Genomic DNA, 24770 nt, shown 5'->3' with positions numbered 1-24770 from the left:
CTGATTTCCCCATGGTGAAGTTCACTAAAATTGCTTAAATTACTCTAGGGAATCGAAAGCGTGACGAAATACTAGAGGCGGCTTTAAGAAGTTACTAACATATAAATTAACGAAAGAAAATATTTATGTCTACCAACACAAGCATGTACAGTTTTGTCTAACTAGCTAACTAATTGGCATATGAGGTATATAAATACACCATATCCTGATGTTTTTGAACCGTCGTTCAGACAAAAACTCCTGCCTTTTATTATTTATATCTATTACTTTAGTAAGTTCCTTCGGTTTCAGTAAATATTTTTTTTAATAAGGATCATAGCAATCATGTTTTACACTAGTTTTAAGATTTGCTGTTATAATATTTTTGTATGTTCGTGTTTACGTTGTTAAGGTGCTTTAAAGTAAAAAAAAATACAAAGTCACACACACCCATTCAACTTTCCGGCAACCAAACAGCAGTAAATGCAGGGGCGCCACCATAGTCGTCTGCTTACAGCTGATGGCTCGAGTACGCACTTTCTCTCCAAACACAAACAAAGGCGAAGGAAACTTTTGTTCTTGGTTGGAACAATTGACAGATGTTTTGTGAATAAGAGCTCGTTTTCCTTCTGTGGTCAAAACCTAAAACAAAGCAAGACGCGATTTTTTTATTTGTAAAAAGACAGAAGTGACATACATAAGACACGTCTAAATGAAGATACTTTTTATCAATAAATCAACATCAAGTTGAAATACGATGAAAGGGTAGATCATAACTATTCCCTGATAATATATTTATAATAATAGATAGGTAAAAAAAATTTTTTAAGAGTTTTTGAAATTGATAAATTTTATGACGCCTGCCATGTTAATTCCATAACCCTCTAAATATTTACATTTATTTAAATTTTTGCTTGGTGAATTTTTATTTACTTTCATATTACACGACTAACTCACATCTAACCATGTAGTCTATATAAAACGTACATCAAACATTAACAATTAATGACAGATATTTTTATTAATTCTCTATGGTTAGCTAATATGGACCCAATACTTAATTAATTTCGTCATGACATTGATTTTAAGGACACCAAAAATATACAATAACTAAACTACAATATTTGCTTCAAAAAATCTCATTCCTGAACGTGTATTCTAACAGTGGGTTTTCCTCAAGGATCTTATCTCCTTTGCTTTTCATATTAATAAAAGAATTATTTTTAATAGCCATTTTAAAGAAGATGATTTGCAAGTTTGCGTCTAAAACACGAAAAGGAATATAATTGAATGAAAATGAATGGATATAGTTACATGAAAGGTGAACCTGAAAGGATATAATTATATCCTTTTCGTGTTTCAGATAGCGAAAAGACAAATAACACGATGAACATGTTGAACGATGATTTACTACTTTGCACCATAGGTTAATTCCAAAAAAATTTATACATAAGAATAGATTTTCCCTTTTTTTCGACATCATCAAAAATCTAGGTTAATAGCTTTTTTATATAAGGAAACAAAATCATATTGGAGATAATATTACATTATTAGGATTTAAAGTACACTAATAAAATTGGTTAAATTGCTTTTCCGCATATTCATTCACCGTCACACAAGTTATTGTAACATACCTTTCTTTTTCCTTGATATAAACAAACATTAGGGTACAATCCCATGCATAACAAAGCAATCACTTGATCTAGAATTGGATCTGGCCCATTAGGAACCCAACGCTGTGGTATACAACATTCGTCAGAGAATCCAATACTTGTAAGAATATCTGAAACAATATATTACTTGGAATAACTAAATGCTTTATATAATTTTAAATTTTACCTGTAATCTTTTGTCAAAAAAAAACGAAATAGTTTTTGCTATAATTAAACTTTCTTTGTTTTAAAAAATTACAACGGTTGAAAAATGGGAATGTTCATTAGTCAGCAAAACTTTTTATAAACATTTACACAAATTTCCAATCACCCGGTTTAATGTCACCTCTCTAAAACTCTATTATGGTGCGACAGTCTAATGACTTCTAGCAGTACAAGGACTGATGACACAGATAGGAAACAATAATTAATAATATCAGGTCCAAATATTCCGAAATAATTTTCATAATATATTATTATTATGTTATTACTGAAACCATTGATTTTTGGATGGTCTGTACTATGCATTAATCAACAGCAAATGAGCTATACATTCAACCCAATAAAGCTTTTACAAAAATAACGTATAATGTATAAGCAATAATTAATCACAAATGTTTTACGATCAAAAACGTCATGGTCATGTAATTGAACGTAAAAAATTAACACAAAAGGAAAACTTATTTTTATTTTTACATTAAACTTAACCAAAGTGACCACTCCGAAATACGTGTTTTTTTATTAAACTGCCACAAATCAATAACCTGTGATAGTACAAAGTATATCAGTGCAGCCAGTTGACCTAAATCAATCCAAATCGTGGTTGCTAACAATGAGCCTCATAAGAAGGCACAAGGTCACCCAGAGAGCAATGAAGAGGGCTATACTCCGAGTTGATACTGCGAGATTGAATTAGAAATGAGGAGATTCGACATAGCTTGAAAAATTGCTCGGCTAAGATGCCAGTGGGAACATCGCTCGTGCAACCGATAGCTGACGAACGTCCACGATAAGTGACGACCACGAACCGGTTGACTCTGCGTGTGTAGGCCACCTACTAGACGACTGATGATACAATTAAGGTTACAATAAGTCACCGAGTGCAGGCTGCGCAAGATCTATCATTGTGGGGAACCTATGGGTTACAATGAACGTCTGCAGATTAAAATGAAGAAAATGAACTTACTGATGAGTTGATATTTAGCCTCGCTAGTGACGCGTAAAGTAGTTTGCTGCACGCCTTTCCACTCGCACCATCTTATTTCAGCCTCTTCACCTTTGGCGTGTTCTCTCTCCCACATCTACAATAAACATTGAAGTCATTATCATATTAAACTAATTTCAGTCAGTGTACATGTCACAAGAAGAATCAATTGAAATCTTTAAATTAAAATCCATACCAGGATTAAGGAAATAGTGCCTATGCATGGTTGTGTGTATCAGACCTCGAAAACCATAATATTAATAATAATATACAACTAAAAATAATCAAAGCGGTTTTAGTGATACTAGTATTTTTCCACTAGATTTCCATACCTTCCCTTTTCCGTAACATTAAAATAATTTTCATATAAAACCTGTTTTGATTTGGAATATGCCCTATTACCTTGCAGAAAAACAATTTAGTTATATAGTATTTGTTATCAAAAATTTTAAAATGACTAAATTGCTGTACACCGATTTTTTTTAAATAAAATCTTTTTAAACGTTTTTAATAACGCGGTTCAGTAATAAGGAAAAATATTTTTTTTGTTTTAGCATGAATCCTTAATTTTTTTGTTCTGATTTTGACAATAACTTACAAGAACAAAATACAATTGGCTGAATACAGTAATGCCATTACATGTATAAACAAACGGTCGGTCAATTTATGCCCATAGATGTAAAATAACCAACAGAGGCTGTTTCTAAGAAACCGTTTTGGTCCAGTCCGTAATAAACGTGCATGCTTGGTCATAGTTCAAGTACTTATGTAATGGATTACATATAACTTCTATCATATGTTTAGGGAAATTAGAGTTTTTTATATCACACCATTCTTGAAGTTATAGAACATATCCACAAATTTACTATATGGCCGCATGTATTTTTTTTTAAATTAAGGTTTTTTTGCGCGCTTTTCTAAGGTCGCTTTTCTTAGATATGTTATCTACCGTGTAAAAAAATGTTGCGTGTACATATAAACTATGTAAATTTCTGTAATTCAATTCTATATTATAGTTATATGTATATAAATTGATGAAAATATATTGTATGTATTTTTGAACCTGAAAGGCGTTAAGCATAGCCACATGGTCCGAAGCCCTGTCTCCTCCCAAAGCTCGTTGGTGCATGGACAATCTTCTACGTCCTTCAACCACGAAGATCTCCGGGAAGGTGGTAGAATTGGCCGCCATTGTAGTCAGAGCATCACCAACGCCCAACACAAAGCCCAACACCATCATTTTACCAAGACGTGGCTCTGAAACAATAGAACAATAACTAAACATAAGCTCAAAAATTAAGTTTGCAGTACAAGCAATTTTTTAACGTTATATAAAAGATGTTTTATGTTTTGGCATATCAAGCATAAGAGTATAATTTTAAAGAAAAATTCCGTGGAATTTGGTTTGGTGTTGTTTTTATTTTATTGAGCCAAATTAAATGCTAGGTATTATACATTGTTATTCTCTGACAATAATAAATGTCATATATATAAATTTAATAAACTTACCTATAGGCAGTTTAGCGAGTATAGTGCCCAGGGGCGTGAGAGAGTCGTTTCCATCAAGACAACCCAAATCGCGGAGCAAAGCTTCGGCTTCAATGACTGCATCCAGCGGTGGCGGTTCTGGGGCCTTCGATAAGAAGTGTCCAATACTTCCCAGACGGAGTAGTTTGATGCTGAACATAAAAAAAAATTATGTAACATACAGATTTTATTGAAAGCTTTAATATTTTTATAAAAAGTGAAAAATGTCCCCGTGAAGTATGGACAAAAGTGCACTGTTTCCTTAATTAACTTGGATAAAATGCAATGTTATCAATAATTATGTATTCAATTTATTAGTTAACAATAAAACGCTAAACACGTTTACAAACATTACAGTCAAATAGTACATTTATACGAAATTATTACAAACATGTAATAAAACAACACATATGTATTGTTTCAATTATCACTGTTTTAGAATAATATTTTAAACGTCATCATTGGCAAGCCTATATCTATTCTGCAAAAATAATAACTAAAGAGAAATTGAGTAAAACATTGTTATTTAAAATATCTCAACACATGTCCGTCACTTTTTGACGCGACTTAAAATATAAAGAACCAAAAAGTCTGTCAGTCTGCTGCTGTTACCCGAAACCATATCCTGCAGATATGTTTAAGTTCATATACAAGTGAAGAAATCGATCACGCAAGACAAACAGTATATAAATAAAACATTACTTTGAAAGCATAGTCAGGTTCCTAAAATCTTATAGTGTATTGAAAGAAACCTTAGTAAGTAATCACTATTTATTATAAAATGTTAAACTAGCAATTAAAGTCAATGTTCTGAATACTGATTTATGTATTTTTACTATGACTAGGCAATAAGTTTTGACAATAGGAAATGTTTCGGACAAAGTAGTATTATGAGAGTATGGCCATAATTACCTTAAAGCCAATTCATGCAAAGGTGTACGGAACATCTCAGCTGTCTGGTGCTCTTCCAAGCGTTCGTAGCGTGCCTTACAGCACAGAGTGAAACATATTCCCGGTCTGACACGTCCAGCTCGGCCTTTGCGCTATATATAAATAAATAAAAAAAATAAAAAAGTATTAGTTAATATATATAATATATTAAAAAAATATAATATAATTTTAGAAAGGTTTTTCTGCAACTGTGTGGTGTAGTCCATGATCATATACATTTGAATAAACTCGTTAACAAATCAGTTTGCTTGTAAACCACAATTCAGTCCATGCAAATGGTCTTTGAAGTAATAGGAAATAATGGTAGATTCAAAAATTTTCTTGATAATCTGGTAATTTTAATTTTTTTTAATTTGGTATTTGACTGTGCAACGGCAGTATAACATACTTTTCTTGATAATCTGGTAACTCTTGGCTTCCCTAAAATAATAATGGCAAAGGCCTGTAGAGGTAATCTCAGCCGAGAACCTCTTTCAGGATTCTTGCAAACAGTATATATATCGAGCCTCCGCCTAAGTAATCTTAGAGCTTAACTAGTTCTCCAAGTCTTTTTTTTCTCATAGATCACTCACAAAATTTTGCTATGTCCGGTGAATTCTCGCAGCCACATTTATACCATATTCTCAAAAATGACACTGTACTTCTTAAAATAATATTTGATAAGTAAAGTAAAGCCAACATTTTAGTTTTTTTTTTCATGCCTACATAGCTCTTGTTGAACCACCCATAGATCCAAGCAAGTCCATTTGGACTACTATGGGAATAAATGATCTAATGTAAAACCCTGGGCTTTATTAACGTAAAAGGATCTAGGCTCAGTGCTTTTAGCTACACCACCTCAATCCCAGTGAAGTTTTGTCAATGAATAAATAGAATAAATGTAGGGAGGTGATTTAAAAAAAATATTCTGATCATCATTTATTATTTATTTAAAATATTTTGTGTAGAGAGAAAGTTGCACATTACAATTTATATAAAAATAAACACTGACCTGTTCCAAATTGGTCCTGCTTGCCCAAACAGTAGCATATGACGTCATGTTGTTATGCGACGTGAAAAGCTTTATCTTAGCCTTGCATGAATCAATCACATAGACAACATCATTGATTGTGATCGAGGTCTCTGCTATATTTGTCGCCAAGATAACCTAAAATAAAAACCATGATTTACTTGAACTTTCCTAAAAAGAGGTGCCAACTACAATTACTACAAATTGCACACACTCAAACTCTTTTTCTTGTGTGTTATTTTCTTTATTTGTGCCATTTGCTTTATGATGTTTTTGTGCGATATATAAAAATTGCAAGCAAGTTAATAATAAAAAAATTAGTAAACTTCATTCGCCATTCCGCATTTTTAGATTTTTGATATGTACATATTTCATTACAATATGAGCGTTTCCAATTAAGTAGCTTAGTCGTATTTTGCTAATGATATAGTTTTCGATTAGTCACTTTTTTTGGTATTTCTATGGGGTCCCTATCCACCGCACAAAAACAGTTTGCATTTTAATTTATTTATCCATCACATTAAATTTCATTTCCAGTTTTTTCTAAAGATTTATAATTATGTAACTATAAAGATTTATATTTTTATTTATATGGATAAACCCACATAGAAAAAATAAGATATTTATACTTTACTTACATACAGAAAGGACAAAGAAGCCTCTTTAATAGTTATCTTAAACAACCACTGCTTTCAATTAAAAGGATTACCTTTGTCATTCCAGGAGGCGGAGTGATAAACACTTTCTTCTGATCCTCCCTTGGTATTTGACTGTGCAACGGCAGTATAACGTACTTTGACGTGTCTCCAAACATTTGAGTGTTCATGAGATGCTTCATCAAAGCAAAAATGATATTCCATCCAGGCAAGAAAATCAAAACAGCACCCTCGTTTTCTAGGCGCCTTATATACAGTAGTAAAGCTTCAATCAATTCAAAGCTAAGCTGAAAATAAATTGATAATTTTAATTCGTAGCTTATTTGGGGTTTTTATATAATAATAAGGTGTATCTAACGCATTATTAACAAATTATGTTAAAATTAAATGTCTTTGGGCATGTTAATCGAAAGCCCTACCTACCTATAGATGCTTCGATTTCCTAGAACAACTAAAGAATATGCTATGTAAGACTCGTTGCAATGGGGTCTTTCACACCGATTCCTTAATTTCTAAATACATCAAGAGTTCACATGCACTCATGGAACATGATTTCGAGGCCTTTGCAGAAGCTGCAGGATATTAGTTATAGAAAAATCTGACATATACATGTACATAGAGTAGATAACATATACTGTGTGTAAAATATATAGTTATCCATTTCACTAGGACATTTGCCTATGGGATTTTTTTCAATAAAACTACCCTTTCCTAATGGAAAGGGTAGTTTTGTACATATTCCATACCACGAGGGGCGTATACGACCCCCGCTGCACTAAGTTCAGGCCATATGCAGTTCTCATAAAAAACAAAATTCTTCAAAATTGAATTGTAGGGTCTAATATACATAACTTTACATCGCCACTACGCGTACGTAATGCATATTAAAATTTATAATATATTTTTCCCGCTAATTATAGCTTTGCAGAGTTGAAAAAGTGTAAACCACAGGACTTTTATAAATTTAATTAAAAATTTAAAAAGTCATATGGTTTGTAATCGTATACGCCCCACACGGCCTGAATAGAAAACCTCCAAAAATTGCCGTGGCATGGAACGTGTTAAAAGCCAACGCTTTACCTTTAGACATAATGATCCAAATACGCAATCTCCAATAATCCAAGAATAAAGATTGCTTCTGTTGAATGAAGTTCTTTGTATATATTGTTATATACTTACGTCTTTCTCTGACAGCTTTTTCATGGTTTCTTTAGTACTTGGTGCATAGTTGTCACCAAGTTCACAGGTTTTATTCATATCCTCTTCTGGTTCTTCTCCCAAACCTACAAAATAAAAATTTAAGTTGACATCTTTTTCTTTCCATGTATATTCGTATAAGATTGTAATTTTTTTTATTGTAAATATTTTTTAATGTGAAGGCGACAATGTAGAATAGATAAATAAAATGTTGTAAACTACATTGTTGATGGGTGTAAGTTTTAATACATAAGTTCACATTAATATTTATTTATAGTTAATATAAATTTAATATTAATTCTTATGTTCACGTTCTCTTTTTATATAATTTAGGTGTATGTAAGTTTTCCGAAAATAACCATGAAATAAAATAATGAAATAAATTCAATAACAATTATGAAAATCTGAAAAGTATATTATTTTATTTAAAAAGTTTTTGAGGTTAAACCAAATAATTATGTTCATATTGCATATCTTCTCTTCAGATCAAAAATATGTATACAATTGTTTATTATTCAAAAATTTTAGCCTTTAAAAACAGAATAAACATAACTTAAGGTAAGTGACAAATAACACTTAATAAAATATTAACAGAAATATACAGGTATCTACAGGTTCCTAAGTTCTAGTAAGTTCCAAAGTGTTACTAGTTTTGTTGAGAAAAAGATCTTACCTTCCTCATCATCATCTTCTTCTTCTTTGACGTTAGCTTTTTTGCCGGTTATTTTTCGCTTTCGTGTCTCGGGGACCGGGACGAAGCTAGTTAACTCCACGCAATCTTCAAGGTAGTACTGTTGAACAGGGTATGTTCTACCGGGGACCTGGTTTTAAGCATCATTATAATATATATTAATCATCATTACAATATAAGATATACAATAAGACCCCGCTTAGCCCGTAATATACGTTCCATCAAAGTATGGCGTAATGTGAAACAGCGTTCAACGGGGCTATCTTAACATGGAAATAATAGGGTGAGAGGAATATAGATAGAAAATTGTTTAGGTTTTAAAATTAATAATGATGTTTTATTAATAAAAATAAAACCTAATGTATATTTCTTACGAAAATAAAAACAATTTAAGCGAATATACTTATAAGCATAAATAAAACTTCAAATCAGATCATTCAATCTGTTACTAATCTTATGCCTTTTTGACAAAAAGACATCTTGTAGTTCTGATATTCTGTGAATTCTTTCCTTTGACGTTCTGTTAGAAGTTATTGATAATTAATAGAAGTATCTATTACACTCCATCTTGCTTTTGGACTCTAGACGAAACTTGGATCACTTTCAATATCTGGTCCATAATTTTAGTTTTAGTGGTCCTTTTTAAGTTCTTTTTTCTCTCCTTCGATATGAATATTTTTGTTTTGTTTGGTCAGTTAATTCCTTGAGCTCAGCATTTGAAAGACTAGGCGCTCTTTCTCGAACTATTTCTTACATATTTACCTCGTCTAAACCGGTTCGTTTTGCGAATTCCACTATTTCTTTCATTATTACATCCCTATCAAGTGTCCAATGTCTTCGCTTTTTTCTTAACCCTTTTAGTGCCAAAGAGCGCCGTCGCGCTCCTATCGCTAATTGTGAAAAATGCCAGCGTCGCGATAGCGCTTCTTTTGACCGATCTCTTTTGGCACGAGCAGGCGTTCCATTCCTGCATGGTTTTTGCGTAAGGAAACACGTTTGTAAATAAATTTGTTAAAAGTTTGTTTGTAAAAAGTTCATTTTCAATATACTTTTTATAGTTTCTTTGTCAATAAATATGTAGTGTTCACTTTTTGTGTTTTTATTATCATAGTTATAAAATCTCCTGAGGAGAATGATAAAAAATTTATGAATATTGATGTGTTATAATGGTTATGGTGAATATTTATATTGTTCATATAAGTTATCTATAAAAATGCACCTTTTTTCTGGCATTTTTAACAAACTTTGGTGAAATATGTTTGGCACTAAAGGGGTTAATAATTCATCACTCCAGCTTTTAAATACGCATCCATATCGGATTTGTGCTAATCGTGCAAATAAGTATGAAAAATCGAATAAAAAACGTCAATTCTGACCTCAATAACTGGACAGTTGCCAAAGTAGCTGGTGAAGAGTGTGACGTCGATAGTGGCAGACATGAGAATGATGCGAAGATCTGGATATGTGTGTGCCATGTCACGGAGCAGGATCAGAGCGAAATCGGTATCTGCATCACGTTCATGTACCTGAATAATTCAATTGTAAACATTAGACCAGCTTTTATGCAAAGAATATTTAAGAATGCACAAATTTATTTTCACAATAAACGCAATTAATTCTTAATAAATCACTTCAATATGCAAATATTGTGCACAGCAATGTTGCTATGCACAATATCTTATCTATATATCATGTGTTAACTTTAATAATGCTGCCGATCACAATACAATTATTGCACTAGATAAGAAAGCTCAATCAATCTATAATATAAGATACATAGACAGTAAAGTTCCATAAAGTGTGAAACTGCCTATATGCGTATGATTAGCATTAAATATATGAAAAATATCGATGTACATAGGTTTAACACTAAAGACGTAGAAATTAGCAATGAAAACATGCTTGTTATACTTTTGTCAAGACTTTTATTACGTTGCAGTAAATTTAAAGTTTATCAATAGCTTTAATAGGGAATAAATTACTTCATTATGTTAACGATAATTGTGAAAGAGATATCAAATCAGGGTGCATTTTGGTATGCTTTATACAACATATTATGACTTGAAGAATGCTATTTTAGAGATCTAAACATGTAGAATCGTGTTTCTTTTAAATTCGGCTCTTATGGGTCTTCTATTAATGAACACAAGTGATCATTATAATTCATCTCAATACAAAATAAAAATAAATGCATTAACCGCCGATTTGAAACAACTCGAGCGGCGCCGATACAATGCTCGCCCTATTTGAAATGTTAACCCAGCGTTTTATTTATTGAATCGTTATTTGTGGTACTTGTTGCAAAGTTACCATCTTGAACTACTCGCACTTTCCACAGATTCATTCTCAACATCACCCTCAACTTCACTGTTGGTCTCTATAAATAGATATGATTTATAGACTTAGCAACAGTGAAGATTATATGATTTGTTTGTTTCACGGTCTGAAACCAATGTAAGCTCATTGTCTATAGTGCCGTAATTAAATTCGTTCGAACTTCAGCGGATGGGATCTTTCTCCATATTTTTAAGGCTCAAATATTTCCAATTGTTACATTTACTTTCAAGACTGTTTTAACCAAATGCTATACTGAATATCACTGAAGTGAACTGTAAGATTTGGCCCCAATGAGCGGAGCCGAGTCCACGAAAGTACTTGCGAGAAAGGTATCTTATCGCTTATCGTAAATAATTAGAAAGAATCACAAAAGACCTAAGCATTGCAAATCGACCGAGCGCTGTATCGACGCCGTTCGAAAGCAAAGGGATAATAAACATTTAAGAATTACTGATGAACCAAGGTAAACAAAGAGGACTATAAAATTGCTGTATATAACCGTACCTCATCAACTAAAACATGGCTCACTCCTCGTAGACCACCTTCAAGCTTCCGCAGCAGAACGCCAACGGTACAGAACAATATTGATCCGTAGGGACGAGGAAGAACTGACTCGAAACGAACTGAATAACTGTAATAAAAATGTTTACAGATTATCGGTAAAATGTTATAAATATGTGTATTACAAAATTCATGGGAGTTTTACTTCACCTTACTTTCTAACATTTAGGTATGGATACCTACTAAAGATTTGCTATTTAAACTGTCAGGATTACAAAACTGATACTCTCTTATTCTTTGAGAGAATAACGTGTGTCACAAAAAATCAAGATTATTTACCACCTTTAAGAACTATTTTTTACTAAAATATCATAAATATCTCATTGATTTCATAAATTAAGCGAATCACATTCCACCGTGTATGAATAAAATATTTGTTAAAATTATTTCAATGAATTAACTGATACATGATTTAACAAAATAAATGGAACATCAACAGTGTACATTACCCGGCGATAAATATTGCACATCGGCCTTTGGAAAGAGACAATCGACTAATTTCGGCTTAGTAGAGTGTTATCTCTGTCACACATTATCTATCTGACATTTTGTCAGTCGTGCGTCTCTTTCCAAATTCGATGTGGCAGTATTTATGGCCGGGTACAGTACTAATGTTTCAATCACACATCTCGATATTTTTGTACAAAGTGCTTTCACAATAAGCCTCCAATATAACTTTAGGCAAATGTGCATTAAATATCTAATCTCAGGCTTGAACTGAGGTCCATCCCGATCGTGATTATTTCATCAACACAGTTTTAAAGCCTATTTAATTATTTAGTTTTAATGTACATAGTAAATCTTTGTGGTTTTACACCAGTAAGTGAAGAAGTATGTGACGTCTATTAAGCTCTATATATTATTGTTATAAATCACGAGTTGCAGAACCCTCTAAGCAATAAATACAGAACGCTAGTATCAAGAAGTGCTGTAAACACGCGTGACCTTTAAGTTATTTATAGATTTTTGTGTACGGGTCTCGGAAATTCTAACTGAGTACTATCGCGAACTTACTGAAACCTTCTCCGTAGTATAATGAAATATACACCGCAAGCCGACAGTGTTGTTATTCGAGTTATAAGGTTAAGCTCTACGATCAGTGATACAGAATGCGATTTGGTAAGTTATTTGAAAAGAGATTTCTTGACCGATTTGGAAGCGTAGTTTGAACTAAACGAAGGTACTTTGTGGTAAAGAGGGTGACCATCTGATTTGTGAATTAAGGGCTCCCCGTGAATCAGTGGTGTTTCATTTCGAGTCAGAACCCACAGGACGTAACATTATTTTTTATATTCATTCCATAGAAGAATATGTTATGGAAGCCAAAGAATCTTACCCAACACTGTTTCCCAATTCCTCGCATCGTTCATTGGCGACTCTTTCCGCAACACTGATGGCGGAAATACGACGTGGCTGAGTGACGCAAATATTTGCCCAAGCACCCTGCCCACTCGCTATATAATCGTCCAGTATATATTGACAAACCTGAAGAACATTATAACAACCACTTAAGAACAATAAAATAATCACTTATTCTCATTGTTATCACTAATGCTCTACAACCTACTTAACTTTACTTTTAGTTTTTTTTTTAATTATACTAACGACTTGTTCATTATCTATAAATTATAAGTCTTTCTACATTCATGTTAAATTAATAGAAGAGAAAATTAAAATATAATATGCATATACTTAAAGCGACCTGAGGAGGATTAGTAAAACTTGGTCTGCTGACAACAATAGCCACATAACGAGCGACGGAAATTGTTGCAAAATTTACATTTAAAATAAGAACTACAAATATAAATTTAAAGTAATCGGCGCACATTATTCCTTGGCTGTTAACCATGGATTTTTTATGCGCATAAAGATGGATAGAATAGTAAAATTGACTTTAAGTTTTTATTTTTAAATACTGTATAATTCTAAATTTTTAAATAAAACATTGTTTTTTAAACCTAGTAACAATTACTGAATAAATATTTCGTATGCTTATAAGTGCCAACAATATGTACCGAAAATGCCTTTTCAAAAATACTAAAAAATCTTACCTGTGTGGTTTTCCCACAACCAGTATTACCTCTAATGATAATAACAGAGTTTTCATTGATTGCTTCCATTATTTCATTCTTCATAGAATATACTGGCAACTGAGACCTTTCATTCATGCTTTCCTAAAAATACAACAAAAAAAATTACATAAACTTTGTCATATTGAAACTAAAATTGACTGGTATATAAGCAAAAATATTAGTAATTCCTTTACATTAGGCAAAATTATATAGACATATATAAATTTAACCTGCACGCATCAACCTATTTACCTGGTATAGTTGACTATTCTGGCACACATCTCTGTGACTTTCCTCTAAGTCATTACTTATAGTTTCCAAGGAAGAAGTGGCTAGCGGTCCTTCATCTGCAAAAAACATACAAATTGTGTTAGATGGATAGTGTAAATAACAGACAATGCACCTTTTCTGAGCGGACAGTAACAATAAAGGACTATCATCTGTCCCTTTCACTTGCCTAATAAAGTGCAGTTGAAAAAAACACTTATTACCAGCAAATATAGTATACATAAGAAAAACAGATAAAAATTATTAATCTTATGGATTTTATATTATTTTTAGGACATTATAACTTACCAATATTACATCCATTCCATGCATTCCAATTCGGTTGCGGAGGAGACCAAGACACAACTCCTCCAGGAGTCTGTCGAGCTTCCCTCATCGCCTTTACTCTATCAAGTTGTAGCAACGTTACGCCTGTAGGACCTTCTTGGCCTTCCGCGCCTTCAGTTTCTCTGGAAAGATTTTTCGCAGCCTCATCCACATTAACGGGCTCTATACCCAGATCTGCATACAAAATTTAAATCTTTTAAGTCTGAATATTTAAAGCGGATCGTGTCTATTTTTCGCTACCTCGAGAAATTTATAAATATATGACAAGCTGTATTAAAACAATGTAGAGAACTAGTAGAGGCATCGGTCTTCTAACGCCGCATTACGCGCTTCGGAGACCGCCGAAACGTTAATATTTAAAATAAGTATTATAATAATAAATGATAAAAATTTAAGTGATCAGTGCACATTGATACTCGCCCGTTAAACCACGCATTCTTTGTAAGCAGGGAGATGGATAGAGCAAAGTGTACAAAAGCCTTCATATTTTATTTTTAAAGCACAATGAAAACTTATATATATATGTATATATATATGTATATACATACATAAAGACAGAATAAAGCAAAATATAGCAAGAATCATAAACCAAGATTATATAACGGCCAGAAAGAATTTCTGAATGAGGCAGTCTACTCGTGAATAATAAAAAAAACAAATTAGGTTCAAAGCAAATTAAAATTTATATAACTATTTTGAAATAAATATTTTACTACCCTACGTAAACATGTTGGCTTATTAGGGGTAAAATCTATGGGGGACAGCTATGCACAGCTATGGACATCCAACATCTGAAACTATGATGTTAACCATTATTTAATTTACAAACACTAAAACTTAAATCAGTCTTCGTATTGTATTGCCTTACTGCCTATCTATGATATGAATAAAATTAAATCTACTAGCTACACTTAACCTAGATCAAAATCAGATAGGTTCTCGAGGAAACTATTTTAAAAATAATTAATACATATGAAACACACCTTGCAATGTTTCTTCGATTTGGTCCTCTAATGCTGGGTCTATGGCAACAGGGTAAGGTTTCATAATTCCTTCGGCAGATCTATATAAATAAACATTTTGTTACGTTATATTCACTTTACATCAAATAAACACATAATAAATATAAAAGCGTAATGTCAAATTTGAACTTGAAAAAGTTAACAAAACCTTAATGGGTTTGGCAGCATATATTGATGTCTGCATGGAAGTCATGCCATATCCACAACAACTATATCACATTTACTTAAATACTGATGAAATTAAGATAAGTATGTATAATATTGCCAGATTGTATAACAATATAGCCTTTCTTTTAATATAAAAACTGTTGTTACCATAAAAGTATATTCATACATATAAACAGTTTTCATGTTTTATATTTAGATTTCCTGAAATATTTTATTTTACCAATTGCGATAGTATTTCATGCAGACATCGATATATTAAGTTCTACAAGATATCTAAGAACTTACTTTCTTAGATTTAGATTTTAAATTAAAAGTATATTATAAAATAATCTTATTATAGATTCCAAGAGTTTTTAGTAACTCGGAAAGTATTGAATTTGGTTTGTTGACTTATTTACATGGTTGACTTTATAACTTTGACATCAAACATTATTAAATTTCATTTAAAAAGACCAACTGTTGACTTTCTGGCCGAGTCTTCACAGCATATCAGTGTGCCGAGCCAGTGGTAGCTAATAACTTGTAACCTTTAAAATAAATTGACGATTCAAAATTGTGTGTAAATGTTTACTTGAATAAAGATAATTTGAATATGTGTTTACCTATCTTTCTTCAAAGTGCCTCCATAAGCATCGATAACTCCCAGATGATACAATTGACGGACTATGGACAGAGCACAGGATTTGCTAGCAGTTTGCTTGTTGGATGCAGTCTCGCGTCCTGTTACATTACGCCCCAATTCTCTTACGAAAATTGTCATTTCGCAGCAAAAACTCCTGCAAATTTTCATTGAAAATTCTTAGTTAAACATACTGGCTAAAATAATAAATTTTATTGTTATGTGTGAAAACTTAGTTTGTATATGTATTGGGCCATGCAGATACTACTCTTTAAAATCTCTCTTACACCAGAAAACAATAGTATGATATATTATTTTATTGTAATACTCGGTACTACAGTCCCTTATAAACCAATGACATTAAGTTCTAAACAGTTTATTCACAATTCTACTTATATAATCAACCAGAGTATAGGGCTCAATTATATTTAAAAACAAACAATGACAAATTTTAATTTGTTACCCTTAATTGTACAAATAGCGCCAGAAAGAAAAAGATAGAATTATAATAACTTTGTTGGGCAGTCTACAGACAATTTCGTAATGAAAACAGTACACAAGAAAAACAAGAAGAGAGTAGTCGACATGTTAATTGTATAAGATATTTTATAATACAAAAGGTATAAAAGACAAATTAAGATCTGTAATCGTAAATTATTAATAATCGCAGTATCTTTAAATTACTATAATACTGAAGTTGATAAATTATTATGTGTTATAAATTATTATGTGTGTTAATAGAAGTGTAAAAATTCGAATATAAGTAGTATGTATACATACTTATTATAATTTTTATTACAATTAAAAACATGATTACAATAATAAATTAGTATTTAGTATAAATATAATGACTTTAGTGACAATGTTAAGATTTTAATTACATACATAATTAAAGCATGGTGAATAAAAATGTATACAATACAAGTATATTTTTAGTCTTTTTCTAAACTACTTTAAGGTCGTTTAATGCGTTGGATACATTCTACAGAAAAGCCAATGTAAAAAATTCGCGTTAAAAGACTTCCTTGAAAAGTTAGTATAGGTTTCGAATTTTTTTAAATCCCATTATACCAAAACCAATTAAAATCAACATAAAATGGTCGTTCTAAACGTCCAAGCATGTTATCAAAGAGTGATAAATAGATGAAAAATTTATTTTTATTCATAGATTGTTTTGTACTTATAAATTGAAACTTCAATATACCATATTTTAAATTTTTAGGTTTCTCTATATAAAAAATAATTCTCTATATAAAAATTCTCTATATAACAATACTTATGTAAAATGGATTTCATTATTACTTTTAGTAAAAGGTTTTTTGAGAAAATGTTTAAAGTTTTCATTTTAGTTTAACAACTTACATAATTATATGTTATAATTTTGAAAAATTACCCAAAATGTCTTTTTACACGAATTCTTTTACACCCTTAAAATGAGTGGTGCAAAGTGGTGTTGCCTATTTTTGAAATAAAAATTTTTGATTGTTTGTTTGCATTTTAATCTTTTTAATAAGGGATAATATACTTTTAAGATGCAGCGGCCATTTGAAAAATATGTTAAATTGATTTGTTTGATTGTAGCTTATTTTTATAAAGTTAGTGTTGCTTTGCTACAGATATTACTATTTAATTTCAGGTTATAGTTTAAAGTTGCTGTTAACCAGTATGATTAATGTAGGTATTGTAGTACAGAATATAGAACTCACAGTAATATACAGGGCTGAGGGGCTAAAGTAATAAAAGCTTTAAATGGGTGAATGCATTTATAGATCTCTTGCCGTCAATTAATGTATGATACACCTTATCCAAAAATCAAAGGTTTCAGCATTTAGTTTTGAAAATAAATAATGTAATGATAATATATTGAGCGATTTCAAAATTCAGATTTCGACTAATTAAAATTAATGTATCCCTGCAGAGTATGTACCAGAAGTTATTAGACTATTATATGGCGTTGGTAAGCTAAAAAATTAGAAATAATTATGAAGTTGTAGCCCATACATTAATTGCACTCAAGCAAGCAGTAAAAAGTGGTACAATAACATCTGTAATGTAACCAAATTTTACAGAGCAATAACTTAAGTAATTATGAAAGATGTGTAACAAGCATGGTGTGAAATATATTAATCATAAATGACCCAAATATAGATACCATTAGTATATTTAGTAGATATGATATATATATTAACATGCAACTGTATAACTACAACATAATACTTACATTGAAGTTTATAGTGGTGCAAGGAGGTTCCTGGATCTGTGGCCAAGTACACCATCAATTTAGAGAGATCTATGGCAACAAAAATTCAAAACAAAATCAAATTATTTGATCATGTTTCAACATTGATAATAATTATATAAGAAATTGTAATATTCATTTTACTTTCTCCCATAATATTGTTTTATGATAAAGGGATTCACGTTACGTCGACATTTAATTAATATTAGTATCTTACGATCTCTCTAAACCAACATATTCACTTTACATAGAAGCTAATCTTGCGATGCTTTGCAAAATTCGCTTCTCCTCTTAAAAAAGCTGATACAGATAGCTTGAAAACTATTACATGTATACTAATACTACAAATACATTAGTACACATGTAATAATATGAAATAAAACATTTTATCTGTATCAGCTGTGGGTGGTATTTGACCACAAATCCAGTTGGTCTACATAAAATTTCAGCCATTGATTCTTCAATAAATACGAATAATCAATGGCTTATTTAAAGCCAGAAATAATAATGATTACGCAAATATATTTGGGTTCATAAAAAAAAACATTTATCACTGAAATGTTCATCATTTTGTTTAAATATGCTGCTCCATTATGTATCAGAAGAATAATTATAATAACTTATAATCACACATGATGTTGTGTTCAATACTTCATTCTATAATTACTATTTCTCATGCTTATTTTCCGCTTTATTAATTTGCAATGTAATAAGTTGCTTCATAATATACATACTGTCCCTTGCCTTATCTTAGCTAAAGGCAATAAAGCTTGCATCAAATCTCTTAAACATCTGTACATGGAAATTACATTGCTCCTGTAGTTTATGTTTGTATCATTTAAAATTTAATTATTAAATGAGTATAAAGTGGTTCATATGAAAACTAACCGGTCTATAGGTTTGTCCAATTTACACATTTAATTTTTTTTATTTATGTAATAGCAACATCATGTCTTTAAACTATTGAAGCCAATATCATGTCGAACTACAAACCTAATGAATAAAGGTATTAACTTTCCTTCTAGATTCCTTCATTTTGGTTTACATTAAACTATTTTTATACAGCAAACCCATAATGACTCCACGCTTTATTTACTGTTCCATTGTTCAAAAATTTCATTAAGAAATAGTTATTACTATTTTTCAAATTAGTAATCATGTCTTTGATAAATATTCCAAATGGGTCTGCTCTTTTATTTATTGGTAGTTTATACAGAAATGTCAAACTGACTTGACAAGTGTACTTGCTCCAACACAGCTAATAATGTGTCCTCTGAACAAACTTATTTATCCTTTGCTAACATAGTTCCCAAAGGCTCTGAAAAAAGTGCTTCTGTGTCTTCGTAAGTTTAAAGTCAACACTTTTTAGACTCAGATTTTAGAATTTTTTTTCTCTCTTTTTTTAAATAATTAAATGAAGATGTTACCTAAAGTACTTTTTAATGATAAAACTTTTAACTAAAAATAATGTTAATGTCTATATATATAATTGATGGTATTTTAATGATTTAAATAGAGAAATATGGTGTTTAATTAGCTTTTCCAAATATACTATAAATTATTTGTCATTTAATGATTACATGGTGCTGCTTGTTACAATTAAGACAGATAATTACTTGTTTACTGATTAATTAATAAACATACCTTGTGTGGTCAGGCCCAACAGCCTTGTAGACATAGTCAGCATTAATTTTGTTTATCTGCATAAATTGATGTAGCTTTGATTTTGCATTATCCATTGTCCAGTTACCATGAAGACTGGCATTAACATCCAGGTCCTCAGCGTCTTCTACATTCTTTTGTTGTTGAAGTCGATCCATGTAAGTGAATTGTTGACTTTGTCCACCAATAGCATGGTATGCAGGGCCCATACTTTCCGGACCCATTCCTTCCTATAAACAGAGTTCCTTATTAAATGCAAGAATGAGCATTACATTTATAGAAATAAGGTAAATTAACCTACAAAAATATTATGGATTAATAATGAACTGTTTAAAAATAGTGCATTAAGAGTTATTTACAATATAATCACTACTATTTTTACAATAATTACTTTTTAAATCGCAATAATTTATGCAGTACATACATTAATCACCCAAAGTTAACAAAACGCTTAAAAATTGAGAATAGGTCAAAAATTTTATTCATTTATGATTCCTATAATTTATGAGTCGTATTTTATTAGAATACTGGCTGCTCCCCGACGACTTCGCGTAGCCGCGAACTGTTTTTTGTCGTTATAATTAATGTGTAAGAAAAATAATAATTTATTTAATTTCATGTTAATAAGTTAGAACACTCCCTTAAATCCCCTGAAGGTAGAATTTCGTGAAATCAGTTCTTAGAAGACCTCTACTCTGCAATAGGAATATTCTTATCAAATTTCAATTCAGGTGTTATAAATTATAGTATTACACATATATCGTATTAAATATATATATATATATATATATATATATAAAAATGACATATGTATTTATATATATATATATATATATAAAAATGATATATGTATTTATATATCATATATATATATATATGAATACAGAAATTTTATTTATGCAAGAAGCATTTATTGATAACTATTTGTTATATAATACTTGAGTAATTAATTAATCTTCATCATTAATAATCATAACACTGCTACAACCATGGGAAACAGGTTATTTATTAATAATAGACAGACATGAGAAATTGTTATAATTATTTTTAAAATGTCAGTGGAATTTTCTACCTTTGAAGCTATAGGCTATAGCAACTAGTTATTTACTGAAGTTGTGCTACAAATTTACTTTAAGTTTCGTTACACTTCTGATTTATTTCTATTACCTGAAATACTGGTCTTCGCTGCTGCATTTGTGCTGCCCCAATATTAGCAGCGCCAACATCAGATGTAGCACCACTTTTATTATTATCAGTAATACTTGTTTCATTTTGATTTACAACTACCCCTTCTTGTTTCAAAAGTATCTCTTGTGGCACTTCTGCAGAACTTAGTGTACCAGACCTAAGTAAGAAGTTGACGAAATCCCTTGATGCATTCTTCTGAGCCTCCTTTTTTGTTATAGAATTTCCAGCCCCAACATAGGTGTAGCCATCAACACGCACTTCACATAAAAATCTTTGACGATGTTTTGGACCTGAATATGAGGATGACAAAAAATAAAATGTGAAATTAGCTGATCTATAATTAAATACATATCTCTTCTTAAAAAGCCTTAGGGACTAAATGTTTGTGTTTAAAACAGCTTTTAATTAAAAAAAATACAAGTGTTTATTTAATTTCTCTTTGACTTGTGTTTTAAAATAGGAAAACTTAGGTTTAAATGCATATGAATATCGGGAAACTGAATTATCACTGGACTGTGTACAATGTATTATTTTTATTCAGACAATTCTAGTAATTAATTTATTCCTATTTATCTTAAAATTGTCAGAACTTAAACAGAAAAGAAACAAAAAAGTATATCATGCTTATAGATGTTCTCTGGAAAATCTTAAGGCACATTGTAAAGAAAAGAATATTTAAACCCCTAAACATTCAGTTGTTGGAAAGACATTATTTGTATCATAATTAATGAGTCTAATGTCTTTGTGCACAAGGTAAAAGATAGAATAACAAATAGTAATTTGGACAGACACATATCTATCTCTGTAGTGACAAACACCTTCAGAAACAATACACAATAGTCATTTATTTTTAAATAACATACTATGAAACTATACCAATAAATAGGAAAATGTGCTTGTGACATTATTTTTGAATTTAAATAATTTAAGAATAATACTTAAAAAGTTTAAGTTTACATTACTCTACCCTCAACACATAATAGAATGCTTGTACATGCTATAGAAATAGAAATTTAATGACCCAAGTGCCATTAGCACCTTCTTGAACAAATTATCTCTTTGTATCCAAAGTTTGTAGAGTTACTTTCATTACTAACTCCGTTGTGATGACTATCAGAAACTTAATTTTTTTCATTTTTCAGAACTGAAAGTATGAAAGTCAACAAGTGAAGTCATTTTTCATTAATTTAAAGATTTTAGTTATAGTTCTTTAACCCTTTGCACTCCAGCCTAGTAATGCATAGAGGCTACCAGCAACTCCAGCACTATATTAGTTCCAAGTACATACCTATGATGTAGAAGAAAAATAGAGTCGTTTCAATAAAACAAAATTTTTATTTCTTAGCTATTTTATAAACAAAACATATTCTAACTTATATTATAAAAGAAAAACATAAATTTTAGGACTTAAAATTTCTTAAAGTGTGATATCTTTCGAAACAATTGCCCATATGCATTCGCGGTTTACCGGGACAAGTATCACAGTATTCTGAAGTTTCGCGTCTTTGTCCTTTTTCCTGTCTATTAGAACAAACAATACAATCTCTTTTCTTGCCTTTTCGCAATATGTGCAGTTTTTTGTCCAGTCTTGTTTCAGTTGCTGAAGTGGAAGGTCTTGATCGATCTTCGCGGAATTCACCTACAAGTTGATCGACTAATCTCTTGACGAACTTCAAATGGGACAGTGGTTTTTCGTTCTTACTTTTTTTTACACACTTATATAAAATGTATGCATTTATTGCAGACATCTCCATTCCCCAAAAGAACAGCTTCCTCCACCACTTAAGAGATTTTCTTAGAAAACAATATGATGATGCGTATTGATCAGCGCGATCAACACCACCCATTGAAGCCGTGTAGTTAACAACAATTTTCAAAAAATCGAGTTCATCTTCCACATCACTTATTTCACAACTATCGTCAAAATTTTCGCCTTCCATCTTCACTAGGGTTATAACGTTATGAGTGTAACGAAATAAACTTAAATAGAGCACTTTTTACTCTTATTACAATGTAAGCATAATAAACGTATCATAAACACTATAAGATAAGCACAGACTATTTTGCTTACCTAACTGTTAAGGGCACCAAGGCAGCAAAACAACCATGTCGCCGCTACGGCGACAGCGGATTTATTGTTAGCTTTTTAATGTCGCAAATACGGCGACAACGGAGTGCAAAGGGTTAAAAACATTTTCATAATTAATAATGCCCATTACATATTAATTTTATCATAAATAATTGGTCCTATACCACTACAGGCCTCATTAGCAAGCTTAGTGGCAATAGGCTAAGAAAGAGCTATGCTTGGGATATCTCTACGCGATCAAATCATAAATGAGGAGATGATTAGATAAACATAAGCAATCAACCTTGCACAGGGGATTGGCAAGTTACTAGTGGCAGTGGTCAGCAAAGGACATTTACTCACAAGGTGAACATACAACCTTGTTAAGGTTATCGGAAGACACTGGATGCTGGCCGCTTCTGACAGGATCTATTAGTAATACATGAGGGAGATATATGACCAGTGTATGAACTATGACTGAAATAATGAATATGCAGTAATTCAAACCACACTGACTTCCTTTAACAATTTCTGAGACTAAATCAGATCACAATTTATATTCTACTTAAATTTTACTCTCATCTACCATATGAATAAATTTTTAACATTAAAATATGCCATTTGTGCTTTAGAAGATTTAAGGAGACAGAATGACGGTCTTGTAATAGTAAGCAAGCTCGAAAACTTAGCTTTGGCACAAGCCATGACATTATTTATTTCACTAAGCTGCAAAACTATAAAATCGCTTAGGCGGACGATTGAAAAAGTGAGTTGGGGCAAGAACCCAACATACGAGAGTATTTTATGCAAAAAATTTTCATTAACAATATTAAATGTTCTTTTTACCTGTAGCTCTAATATCGAACAACGGCGTTAAATTTCTTTTAGCACACCACGAAAAAAGGTAAGATTTTATATCCATTGTTAAATTTGGGATATCGTAGTGTACTTAGCAAATTCTCACAAGTACGGAAAAAAACCGACTCTTTTTAGCAACCATTTACGCCGGCGTCGATAATTTTCTTTAGACTACGAATAATAGAAAAGTGTATATACTAGGGCTGCCAAAGATAAGTCGATGGATCAAAAAGATCGATAAATCGAAATCAAATTCGGTACATCGGGTGCTGTATATGTTTTCCGATACTTCGACATTTATACATTTACTAATCCTCAATGCATTTATATACATGTACAACTAATGAAATGAACTTTTTGCAACTCTTATCAAAAAATTTCTTCCATCCAATCCTGTCCTACGTTAATAATATAGATTTTGTTGTTTTCTTTACGCCATGTATTTATTTTTTTTAATTTTTTCATCAATAATAAAAATTATTTAAAACACCTAAT

At 31.1% G+C, this 24770-nt stretch overlaps 1 protein-coding gene across 2 annotated transcripts in view; it reads right to left on the bottom strand.

The window, feature by feature from the left end:
* The window catches only part of mle (maleless), a 28289-nt gene extending 3857 nt beyond the window's left edge, over positions 1-24432 (bottom strand). The window contains exons 1-21 of one of the 2 annotated variants that reach the window (XM_068769634.1): positions 24264-24432; positions 21329-21639; positions 20144-20391; positions 16244-16417; positions 15435-15514; positions 14413-14625; positions 14089-14183; positions 13816-13938; positions 13101-13249; positions 11708-11834; positions 10243-10392; positions 8849-8996; positions 8158-8261; positions 7032-7265; positions 6305-6460; positions 5275-5405; positions 4345-4514; positions 3899-4092; positions 2818-2932; positions 1614-1762; positions 430-621 (exon numbers count right to left, since the gene is read on the bottom strand). In XM_068769634.1, coding sequence (XP_068625735.1) covers positions 430-621; positions 1614-1762; positions 2818-2932; positions 3899-4092; positions 4345-4514; positions 5275-5405; positions 6305-6460; positions 7032-7265; positions 8158-8261; positions 8849-8996; positions 10243-10392; positions 11708-11834; positions 13101-13249; positions 13816-13938; positions 14089-14183; positions 14413-14625; positions 15435-15514; positions 16244-16417; positions 20144-20391; positions 21329-21639; positions 24264-24339 — 3339 coding nt within the window. In that variant the 5' untranslated portion in view covers positions 24340-24432. Of the gene's footprint in view, positions 1-429; positions 622-1613; positions 1763-2817; positions 2933-3898; positions 4093-4344; positions 4515-5274; positions 5406-6304; positions 6461-7031; positions 7266-8157; positions 8262-8848; positions 8997-10242; positions 10393-11707; positions 11835-13100; positions 13250-13815; positions 13939-14088; positions 14184-14412; positions 14626-15434; positions 15515-16243; positions 16418-18481; positions 18518-20143; positions 20392-21328; positions 21640-24263 lie in introns of those variants that run through there. The other variant, XM_068769635.1, reaches the window with a different exon arrangement.
* Positions 24433-24770: the final 338 nt, after the last annotated feature.

The sequence above is a fragment of the Battus philenor genome, unplaced genomic scaffold (assembly GCF_028537555.1).
Source record: "Battus philenor isolate CCGP_79_NKW_IND1 unplaced genomic scaffold, ilBatPhil1.0.hap1 SCAF_28, whole genome shotgun sequence".
NCBI classification, from domain to species: Eukaryota; Metazoa; Arthropoda; class Insecta; order Lepidoptera; family Papilionidae; genus Battus; species Battus philenor.
The sequence above is the reverse complement of the archived record's forward strand: the minus strand, read 5'-3'. Positions and strand labels throughout refer to the sequence as shown.